Raw genomic sequence first — 12,083 nt, forward strand, 5'->3', positions numbered from 1 at the left:
TGAGACTACGTAGTAAATTCCAGGTCAGCCTGGGCTAGAGTGAAACCCTATCTCAAAAAACCAAAAAATTAAAATTTAAAAATTTAAAATTCGGTCATCAGTTTGAGGAGTGAGTGTTGGAATCTGAGGGAGTCTGGAGCGACGTCTACTTGGTCCTCTGAGAGGCACAATGTGGGTGGAAGGGAAGCATCCCCACAGGACTCCTGCTTTCCCGGCCAAGGGACATTTCTTGCCTGGCACCTCAGAATGTCTTCCTGACTTGTGCGCTAGAAGCTGAGGCCCCTTCAAACTGAACAAACTCCATCAGCCTCCCTGCTCTTCACAAACCCCTTACATAGCCCCTACTCAAGGTCCGTCCTCATGACCTGGGCCACCACACAGCCCAGACCTTCCTCTCTGTTCTTACTCTGCAGCTCCGAAGCTGGTATCCCCTCACCCACTTTCTCTCCTGACCTCTGCCTCAAGTCTCATTCATTCCTCCAGGAAATGACTGGAAATGTTCCTTGCGTAGGTATCATACCACGTGTCTGAGTAAGAACGAGCTAGACCACAAGGAGAATTCGCAAGGAAGGCTTAAAGAGGAAGCAAGGAAAGCAAGATGAGGCTGAAAGCATTAACACATGTCCATGCAGAGAGAAAGCTGGCACTGGTGTATGTGACAGATCTTAGAGATTAGCAAAGCCAAAAAGAAACTGCAAATGTGATTTCATCGGTGTCCTTGTATAGTAAATTGTGTATCCTTGTTGCCCAAAGTATACAGAGAAGAATAAAAATGATACTTGGCTATGCGGTTGGGTTCTTTTACTCTTAATCTATATGATTTCAACAATAAATTTAAATACATACAAAGAATAGCCATGAGACTCTAAAAATACTTTGTAGTGGTATTCTGATAAAGTGGCTTGAGGAAAAATCAATGTCCTCTCCAGTGTTCTGTGCCATCTTTGTCTCATACAACCCCGGAACACAGCCTTTAGGGTTTGTATGCTCACTGCATTAGAAGCTCAGTGCTCACAAATAAGAAATATATGCTTTAATCTAACTCGACATTTTCTGCTCCTGACTATAATGAAAACGTGTCTGATTTATAAAGCCAACTAATAAAGATGAACGACACGTACTGATATTATAGTAAATGTTTGTATAAATTCAAAAGGGGGGATAGCAGCTGCTCTGACTTTCCCTTATATGTAGACATCCCAAGAGACCTCATCGTGTTTTATTAAGTGTGCTTCATATAACCTCACAAGCAAGCCCTTCTACCTCTGGGGTCATCCACATCTTAGTTTGTGAGGTTCCACTGATATTTCTTACCTGTCTTAAATACCAGAAATATGTCACTCACTAAAGAATATTTCAAGCCAAGATTTGTTCACATCTGGTTATTTACTTACTTAGTTCTTATAGATGTTCATTGAAAGTATTTATTGTTTCAAAATAAAAAAAAGTTTAAATCATTTTAAGTTAAATTCAATGGAGATCTATCCAAATATTGTTTTAGAATAATATTCATGGAAATTAATGGATTTTGATTGATAAAGTTTTAATAGTAGTCATTTCTTGGGCGGCAAGACAAAAAATTAAGATATGAGAGAGATTATTAACAAATCATATTTTACTTTATATATGCCTATATTATTTGAATATTGTACAGTTAATGGATTTTTAAAACTAAAAATTTATTGGTCAAAATAAAAGAGAACATTTAATGGAAATGGTAGAACCAATGATCTTGAAATTTCAAAGGCTTTCAAGTTTTATCACTGCTTTCAAGTTTTCCTAAGAGCTTTTGATTTGCTGATCTATAAAATAAAGTCTTTCAGTTTATTTTTCCCCAGGATTGGTATTCTGCATGAAACATAAATAAACCAATCTTTCCTCAGCTTTCCCGATCTCAAAGATTTCCTGAATCCTACCAAAATGAGTTGGATGGTCTTGTGATGTGCCTATGCGACCACGTGATTTTGAAATACAAGGATGCTCTTGAGGAAACAAAGAGGGCGAATCTCAGTGCAGCCAGATTTCTTAAGGTACAGTTCTACTATGCAACACAGTTCTATGAAAGATGTAAGGTCCTCTAAATGTCACTTAAGTCACTTCCGCACTTGTGATGAAGAGTTCAAACTCAGGCATAAGATGAACATTTTCATTTAGACATCTGTACTGTTGAAATACTTTTTGATGTTCTTTAGAACTTGGAGGATCTCAATCATTGCAGAAATACAAAGGATAGATAAAACATCATCCTAGTGTTGTCAAGTCATAGTGCTACTAAATAATTTTAAGAGGAAAATGAAATGATTGAAGGAGAAGCCGCATTGCAGCAACATCATTCTCTTGGGTATTTCTGCCTTTGAAGTGACAATTTGGGTCAACAACAGATGTGCCAATGACACCAAGTACCCACGTCAGGAATGCATCCCTTCTATCATACCACCTCTAGGCTCTCCTTTCCATCAGGACAAGATTGCATGCTGGTCCACAACAGAAAAATTATCCAGCTGAGTGAGGCACAATTTCTTCCTGAAGTGGATATTACATGGAAGTTAGTTATATTTCTTTGCTTTAAAAGCTTACATACTGGATTGAGAAGAAGAAATGCAAAATCAAATAAAACTAAACTGCATTAGCCTGATTCCAGCACATTTAGCAGATAATGCATTTATTGAGGAATGGTTTTCTTCTCTTTCCTCTCATATCCAACTGGTAACACCCAACCAGGATGAGGTCACATTGTATCTTTCTGACAGACACAGAACCAAATGGGTGACTATGCAATGTCCAAATATATGCCAATCATGTAAAGTTAAAAGAACACTGAAATTGATGAGAAACTACCCTGAAGTATCTTTGGTGAGATTTAATCTAATTCCTTCTTTTTTTTTTTTTTTTTTTGAGGTAGGTTCTAGCTCTAGCCCAGGTTAACCTAGAATTCACTTTGCAGTCCCAGGGTGGCCTCAAACTACCTCTGCCTCCTGAGTGCTGGGATTAAGGTGTGCACCACCATACTCAGCAGATATAAGACCTTTATAATTGTGATTAAAGTTATTTCAAATTATATACTATATTCATTTGTATCCTGAATTTACTTTTTTCTTTAGTTGTTTGCTTATATTTTTTTTCTTTTTCTCAAATATGAGAAAAAAGATGGTCATTGTTAAAAGTCAAGGGAGTAAAAGAAGGGAAAATTACTCTGCTTGTCTATCGTGTAAGACTTAAGAGAATAAAAATTGTTGCTATGCTTATAGTTTATTTGAAGTATCTAACAGAATAGAAAATTAGCCAAAATTATATAGAAAGCAGTTTCTAAACAAAATGTGTGTAAACATGTGCAATATTCCTCTCAAAACTGAAAAATAAAAGATTATAAACAAGTCTCTAGAAAGGGAAATGACTATCCCTGGCTTAAGTGTTTGAATGAATGAAGGAGTTCTTTTTGAAGCTCATTCATGCAGAGGTTACTGCTTGCAATGCATAAACTAATATTATATAGAGAGATTATACTAAATATGCAAGATTAAAAAAATAAATGGTATGGACTGGGAAAATGTCTTTGTGGGCAAGAGCCCTTTCCATGTAAGCATGAGAGCCTGAAACCATTTGAGTTCAATCCCCAGCACCCACATAAAAGTGGGACATGGCCGTGTACCTCTGGAACCCAAGTCTTGTGAGGAGCAGAGATAGAAGAATTGCTAGTGCTCACTGGTCAGTCCTTCTGACCCCCCCACTCAAAATGGCAGTTCCAGATTCAGTTTCAAGAAAAATAGCCCAGCAGAACAGTAATGTGCATATATGTGCATACACACCCACACACATACACAATTGCCAGGTAGTGGTTTGTGGATTCTTTAAAGACAGCACATTTTGAGAAAAAACACATGTAGTCAATAAGATGTATAGAACACTCAGACTTCAGGTTGAACTTAATATATTTATGAGAAGTTTATGGCTAAAAGATTAGTTCAATATATTTTGCATCATAAATGTCCATTATACACATTACTTCTAATTTATAGTTTAAATGCCACTTGTGGACACAGAACACTTGACAAAACTCTTAGGAATGTTTATTTGATGATTCCCTTGAACCAAAAGAGAGCAAAAGAAAAGACAAAAGAGTGGTTTTGGAAAAAATACATAAAATTGAATGTGATGCTTTGGCTCCATTCCAGCAACTGATGAACTTTGAACTTTTGGTTTCTCAGCATTGCCCACACTCAGTGTGGACATTACACATCTGCTTTATTGCTGGCCATCTGATGATAACTCGTTCCTCAAGTAACTTCAAATGAACTCTATCTCTTTCACTGATCTCTTTCACCATCAGTAGCCAATGCTGTGAATCAGTGTGCTCCTTATTCTTCTTATCTCTTCTCTGTATTGCTTTGACAAAATGCCTGACAGAGGCAGCCTCCGAGAGGAAAGGTTGCTTCGGCTCACTGTTTCAAAGGGTTGCAGTTAACCATCTCAGGAAAGGCAGACTGGAGTGTCTTGTTCCCTGGTGGCAGGAGGGCATGATAGCTTGTTCGCATGTTCAGAAGATAAAAATTGAAGGCCACAACCAGCGGCCTCAGATTTTCAAATCAAAATTTGCAAAGCCCCCATCCCTAGTGACCCATTTCAGCCAGCTAGGCCCCACCTCCTCAAGTCTCCTCAAGTTCCTAAGATATAAAACACCACAAGTTGGAGACCAAGTGTTCAAAACAGGAGCCACAGCCAAACCTTAAACAGCAGTCACTGGAATTTCACATGGTAAATGTTGTAATGCTGTAGTTTGACAAGATTTTTTTCCCAAGCATCAAGAGAAAGGAATCTACGGAAGTAGCATGTGTACATACAAAACCGGGTGGGAAGGTTTCCTCTTACCCCGCATCATTCAACAGGACTATTTTATGGCAAAACTTGCACATTTTTCACTATTTTCTCCTTAAAGTAGATAAAACAGAAACAAATCCACAGGAAGTCCAGCAGCTTCTGTAAGTTTTTCTTTTCTGCCACCACACTGGGTTTCCATGCCTACCTGCACATGTCTGTTTTGAAGCCTACCGCCATGGGGGTACCAAAGGCAGGTTATTCAGATGTTAATTTTCTTACCCACATTTTTTTTCTTATTAACCAAAATCTTTTCTTACTAACTCATGCCATTTTGACCCTCACCTAATTGATCCTGCTTTATTTCAAATAGCTCTTCAAAACAATTAAAAAAACCATATAGTGTAAGAGACAGTCCTTGGTCCCTTACTGGATATGTTTTATAAAAAAATAATAATTTTGTGTTACTGCTGTCTAAACAATCAAAAATGGATGGATAAGCAATTCACTGCATCAGAAAGTCTTCATATCTCCTCTCAAATAGTCTGTGCTATGTGAAAAAAGGACTCCTTACCCCACAATCATGGCTGCTGGTGGTCATAAGCCAATGCCTAACACAGGACCTGATGAAGACAGCCCAGGCTGAAGAAGGAAATGATTGGACTAGTGGCCTTACAAAATGTATAAGGGAAGGACAATGGTGTCAAATGATTTTTTTACAACTTTATATTCCATAATTCATCACTGAACCAATCATAAATTGCTCATTTATGACTCTCACATGAGTTGACTATCTGTTGAGGATTTTTTCATTACAACAGTAATTTTTACATGCATGTGTGTGGTTTCTAGTTTGTTCATCAGACTGAGACACAGTTTAGGCAAGAATAAGTTATCACAAAACACAGTTAGAATAAGTCCAACTTGCTTATAGCACAATAGAGTGGTATAGTCCCCAATCACCTACTGGATAGAGAAGTTTGAAGGCTCAAACCATGAAGAAATGATAAATATAGAAATGATAATAACCCCGATTTAATCAGTTTACATTTTGTATATATGCTCTGAAATATGCTACATCCAAAAATACATATAATGACTCTGTTAATTCTAAAGATGAAAACAACATTTTTAAAAGATGGAAGAAAGAATGTTATCCTCTAAATTAGGAGTTGGCAAACTTTGAGTATCTTCAGCTTTATGAACATACATCCTGTCATCTATTCACCAATACTGTTGAAGCCCAAAAACATCCACAGACAAGTCACCCCAGAGATATGGAAATGACCATGTGCAGCTCTGTTCCTTTGAAGTGCTGTCTACAAGACAGATGGTAGTCCAGATTCAGCCTAGGAACTACAGTTAACGAAAGCTTAAAAGGCTAGTATAAACTGCTCCAAAACAAGAGCAAAAGGTCCCTCTAGATCCAAAACACGTGCAGGAGAGCCACAGTACCTGGGGTCCAGAAGAGGCTGGGATGGGGAAGATACAGCGACCCATCCCAGGAGGAGAGACATGTTTTCTCAAGTTTGGCCTAAAAACAGGGTTTTTGCAGAAAGCACACTCACTCTGCCACTCTTGTACCTAGCAATAATCCTTTCCTCCCTTGTTTTGCCTTGGGAAGAGGAAAACAAGCTGGAGATATAGATAGATATAAATATAGATATAGATATATATAGATGATATAGATAAAGCCTTTTTAAATTCAAGAAACTCCAGGTTGGCTTTTCTAGGTTCCCAACATAGCCTTGTCTTGTGGAGACAGGCCCCTTCAGAAGCACACAGATATTGACATGTCAGTAGCTGCTCCAGCCACTGAGATATGACGGCCACCATCCCTGCTCTGGATGAGTTCAAAGTCAGAAATGACCCAGCCTACTTCTCTGTAGAGCCAAATGTCCCTTGAAATCTCACCAGAGACATTTAGTCTCCTCTCCACTCTTTCTTGGGATATTCATCGAGCCCACATGTCTAGACCCAGATGTCTAGGTGTTCCTGGTGAGAGTTCCATGTAGCGATTACAGGGGGCTTAGTGTGAGCTCATGCCTGGTTTTAGATAATTAAATAATTGCTGGCATGTATCCAACCATAACAGTACAAAGAGCAGTTTCAGTGCCAAAGACATTTCTTCTGTACTCTGATCGTCCCTTCTCCTCCTACTCTGTGACAACCCACTCTCTACTGATGCCTGGTTTTACCTTTGCCAGCGTGTCATGTAATTGCTATTAATTACATGACATTTGAAATGTACCTTTTCAAGATGGTGTGTTTACCTTGGAGTATTGATGAAAAATTTAAGGACTTAGGAAGGGTCCCCCAGAATTTATGAACCCCAAATTTTGGGTTCTGTCCCACCTTTAATAAAGAATTAATAAAGATAAACTCGAAAAGGGATAATTTATAAAGTTTATTTAGGGTAAAATCACAAATTATGGGCTTTATTTAAGGGATATTGGGGTTTAAGAGAAATTGAGGCCTTTGAAGAGAGATTAGAATAGAGCCACAAACACGTGGAAAGTGGAATCTAGGAACTTGTGCAGGGAGACTTAGGAGGAGCCCACATGGCATCTGCCATATATCTTACCATGGAAGAAAGTTAAAAGAGCAAATAGTAGTAACTTAAGAAAGAAGAGAGAAAATATAAAAGCAGAAACCAGGAGCTTCAGAGAAAAAAATGAGCAATAACTAGAGTTACACTCATGACTACCCCAAATTTAAAGAAATTACGCAGGTCACTAGCCTAGAGCTGGTGAGAGTGCCCACATGGCAGATCTGGAGTATAGGAAAAGTATACATGCGGTAGGTTTGGAGAGCAGAGGACAGTCATACAAGTAATCAAAGTGGGAGATTATTCCAAACTATAAACCAGAGGCAAGCAGAAAAGTTCAGATCTAGAAACAATGTTACATGCTCCCATCCCCATCCAGCACTGGGGGTAGGGGCCAGACTTGTGTGTGTCTGAAAACACATGAGAGGGAATCCAAGCAGACCCCCCCCACACACCAAGGGTCGTGTCAAGAGAGGGGGAGGGACCAGAAGCATCAGAGTCAGGTATTCAAGGGCAACATCTGATTGGTTTGTAGATTGGGGTGGTGGGTCCCAGGGCCAGCCCACCTGGGCCGTTTTATTCGATCCCATGTTTGACTGAGGGCAGCAGAGGTCTTGATCAGACAGGAGCTCCACCTCTGTCGAGAGTCCCATTTTTGTGCTAGGGTGAGGTGGCATGTGGGGTGGCATCACCTAGTTCTCTTTGGGCCTCACTCTCTAAGTGAAACTGCCATTAAAAAGCTACCTTTCTCCTAACTTCCTTCTGTGTACAACCTTTAGCAAGATTACCTGTCCATTACATTCTAAGAAAACTGTGTTGTAAGTAAAAATGAGGAAAGAACCAAGAAAAGCAAAGCTAGTACAATTGGCCATTTTTTAGTCTCCTAGAATCCCTCCCCAAGTTTCTGCATCAGGAATGACATTAGACCTTCCTAATTCACACGTTTCCGGTGCAGTCTTTGTCATCTGCATGTGCATTGCTGATCACATGCCCATTAACGTTTTGGAAAGAAAGTGCTTCTCTGCATCTACCTATCATCTGAGGTCCTCCTAGCTAGATGAAGAACTTGACAACAGGATAAGAAAGACATAAGCAGCTCTCTAAACAAAGTCTCAGGATTGCCTTTCTGTATTTAGCTTCCTGGGCTGAGAAAGAGAACAGTTACTCTGTTCAAAGAGGCCTGTGAGAATAAAAAGACTGCTGGCCCACCTGTACCGCCTCCCATTCCACCCGAGGGTGACACAGGAAATGATCTCAGCCAGGCGTGGTGGCGCACGCCTTTAATCCCAGCACTCGGGAGACAGACGTAGGAGGATCACCATGAGTTCCAGGCCACCCTGAGACTACACAGTGAATTCCAGGTTAGCTGAGCTAGAGCGAAACAATCCCTCCTACCCTCCCCCCCCAAAAAGAAAAAGAAATAATGATCTCCACCCAAGAAACTGTGGGACCAATGTACTAAAGACAATATAAAATATAACTAAGATATTAAAAACATAGCTAAAAGAAAAAAATTCTATATGAAAAGGGCTCTAGTAACTCATTGCAAAAATCCATCTGATTAATTTTAGAGAAGTGATAAGTACAGGTTTGGAACTTCTTTTACTTAAGTGTGAACTTTACTTATGAACATATTGCATATTGGTCACGTTCCCCTTGGGTTATACTCTGGTGTTCCCTCTCCCCTGCCCCTATTCAATGGAGGGCCCTCCGCAGTGAGGTCATTGGTATTTACTGTGGGGTCATGAATGAATCCGTCAGTCTGTATGGGAGGGAAAGTGTCTCAGGAAACTCTTTCCCTCCCTGTGGCTCTTAAAAGCCTTGCTGCCCCCTCTTCTGAACTGCTTCCTGAGCCGTGGCAGGTGTTCTAAGTCCACTTTACGCTGAGCGCTCTACGTCCCCTGAATTTCTTCTGTGGTGAGTTTTACGTCTCTTCAGTGTCTACTGCTGTCTCCCTAGAGGAGGTTGACAGGATGGCCAGGAGAGCAGCAGCCATAATTAAACAGCCACTTCCTCTGTTAAGTCTTCTTGGGCCCTGGAAGATGGGATGGAGATGGTTCATCTGTACTAGATAGTTGGTTTTCTTTTCCTGTCATAGAGATGGACCTTGGATCTCCCTGGTATTCACCACCATCTGTAAAAAGCAGATTCTCCATCGGAGAGTAAGAGAAGTATGGCTCAAAAAGGATAAGCATTCAGAGGACTTTGTGATGACTATGCCTTCTTGTCTTAGCCGAAGAGCAGTGGGAGCTTCTCTCTGGAGTCTATGTCGTTCACACCCATGGGGTTCTAACCTGCTTCTCAGCACAAGTGTGTACTCCCACTAAGCGGCACTCTGATGGAAGCTTTTTGATTTGTATATGATCTCTGGTATTATAATTAGTTGCTATATGGAGTTAATGCTTAAATGTGCTTTAGAAATTTTTTAAACACGTCTGTAACAGACTTAGTTAAATATGATTTTTGCTTTAATATGTTGATTTTGGAATTTTATCCATCTTAGCGCTGCTTTACGTTCATGGACCGAGGATTTGTGTTCAAGATGGTGAACAATTACATCAGCATGTTCTCCTCCGGTGATTTCAAGGTAAGAACCATGGTGTATCAGTTACCTTCTCATCGCTGTAAAACAACACCTGACCAAAGCAACTTAAAGAAAGAAAGAAAGTATATTTTCCCTACAGTTTCAGAGGGCAGAGTCTATGATGGCAGAGAGGGCACAACAGACCATAGCAGGAAGTCCACATTACATCTCTCCTCAGTCAGGAAGCAAAAGAGAACAGCAGTCAGGGCTGGCCTACAAAGCCTCAAGGCTCATCCCAGTGAAAAATTTCTCCCAGCAAGGCCTTACTTGCTAAGGGTCCCAACCGCACCACAAGCTGTTGGTGATATAGATGCAAACACATGAGCTGATGCGGGTGGGCGGTGGAAACTTTTACATGCAAATCAACACACGTGGTGTTGCAGCCAGATTCACGTTGCTGCACAAAGAACCCAACCAAGAGCAGCTTATGGGGGCAAAAGGTTTATTTTGGCTTACAGAGTCCAGGAGAAGCTCCGTGATGGCAGCGGAAACGATGGCATGAGCAGAGGGTGAACACCACCACCTGGCCAACATCATGTGGACAGCAGCAGCAGTAGAGTGTGACAAACACTGGCAAGGGGGAAGCTGGCTATACCACCCATAAACCCACCCCAAGAATACACCGCCTCCAGGAGGATCCAATTGCCAAATCGCCACCAACTGGGAACCTAGCATTCAGAACACATAAATTTATGGGGGACACCTGAATCAAAGCCCCCCACATGGACAGGAGTAATTGTTTGCCAAACTCCAGCATTATAAATCACTAAACTGATCTCACGTGACCACGCCTAAAACATTGAGGTCCTATCCCTTTTTGTGTCTCAGAAAAATAAGTCAACACAAAGATGGGAATTTTTTTTAAATGGTTCATCTGATGAGAAAGTTTCCAAGTCCTTCCTTAGTGCAGGGGAAAGGAGGGCATGAAAGCACATTCAGTCTCTGTGTCCTATCTGTGAAGGGCAATGTATTCAGTTGCAGTCCTGGGAGTTAGTTTGCCCTTACTTGTCTTGGTTTTAGCACTGGAAATGCTACTTCCCTGTAAATAACTAAGTCCTAGGCAAAATGGACAAATTATTTGAGTTGACCATGGTTCCCAATTAGGGGTGTGTTGGGGACAGGAGTCAGTCTACAGCAGTGATTCCCCAACTATGATTCCTGGACCATTGAGGCAACATTGTTGGTTTACAGTGGCTTGAGGTCCTGGCACGTCCATATTCATTCTCTTCTCATTCTGTCTCTCTCTCCTCTCCTCTCTTTCTTCTAGCAAATAAATAAATACAACATCTTTTAAAAGAATAGCATATATAATTTGACTATACTCTTGTTTGCTTTTATGTGCAAAAGGGAAAGTCAAATTTGAAAATAGCAGCTTTTTAATTATTGAATGATATTGTCATGAAATAAAATTCTGATCTGAATAGATGGGATATATTTTATTTTGAGAGCTTATTAATGAATAGTAGATAATATAACAGTGTTAAAGTGTGAATGACTAGCACCCAGGAGTGAACATAAAGCTTTATGAATGTTTGAATCATTCCCGCTAATACAGCCAGTTGCCCTCAACATGAATTACAGTCATTTAGACCAGGTCTGAACTCTGTTAGCACTGCCCTAATCCCACCATTGCTGCTGAAAAGACACACCATTTTCTTTTTGCAGGGACAAGGAAAAAATTAGAATTAATATTTTCTGAGAGCAGTAATGTGCTTCATTTCATGCTAACTTAGATAAGCCAACACCATTGTTTCCCTTATCTCTGGGTCTTATTTGCTCATTCGAATAGTCTGTTTATGATTGGAGTAGAATTTTTTATTTAAAAAAATACTTTGAATGTATACATCATGTGTTGGTACCATCTTTTCTCTTGTTCCTGCCCCCATTCTGCTGGGGACCCTACCCAATGGGGTTGCTGGTATTCCACATGGGGTTGTGGTTTATGCATTGGGGGAACAGCAGTCAGTTACTGGGGGAGAGCAGTGGCTCTGGGCATGACATCCCAACCTGGGGTTCTTACAATCTTTCTGCTCCCTCTTCGGCAAATTCCCTGAGCCCTAGTGAGTGTGTTTTACGTCTACCTCAGTGATCAGCTCTTGGGAGCCTCTGGACCTCTGCTTTGGGATGTTCTGAGTGTGC

General features: G+C 40.5%; 1 protein-coding gene across 12 annotated transcripts in view; it reads left to right on the forward strand.

The window, feature by feature from the left end:
- Dock10 (dedicator of cytokinesis 10) overlaps positions 1-12,083 on the forward strand; it is a 271,205-nt gene that overhangs the window by 208,662 nt on the left and 50,460 nt on the right. For all 12 annotated transcript variants that reach the window (XM_045146779.1, XM_045146780.1, XM_045146772.1 and 9 more), the window contains exons 28-29: positions 1,884-2,030; positions 9,864-9,947. In XM_045146779.1, coding sequence (XP_045002714.1) covers positions 1,884-2,030; positions 9,864-9,947 — 231 coding nt within the window. The remainder of the gene's footprint in view (positions 1-1,883; positions 2,031-9,863; positions 9,948-12,083) is intronic.

This window comes from Jaculus jaculus, chromosome 4, assembly GCF_020740685.1.
Source record: "Jaculus jaculus isolate mJacJac1 chromosome 4, mJacJac1.mat.Y.cur, whole genome shotgun sequence".
Classification (NCBI taxonomy): domain Eukaryota; kingdom Metazoa; phylum Chordata; class Mammalia; order Rodentia; family Dipodidae; genus Jaculus; species Jaculus jaculus.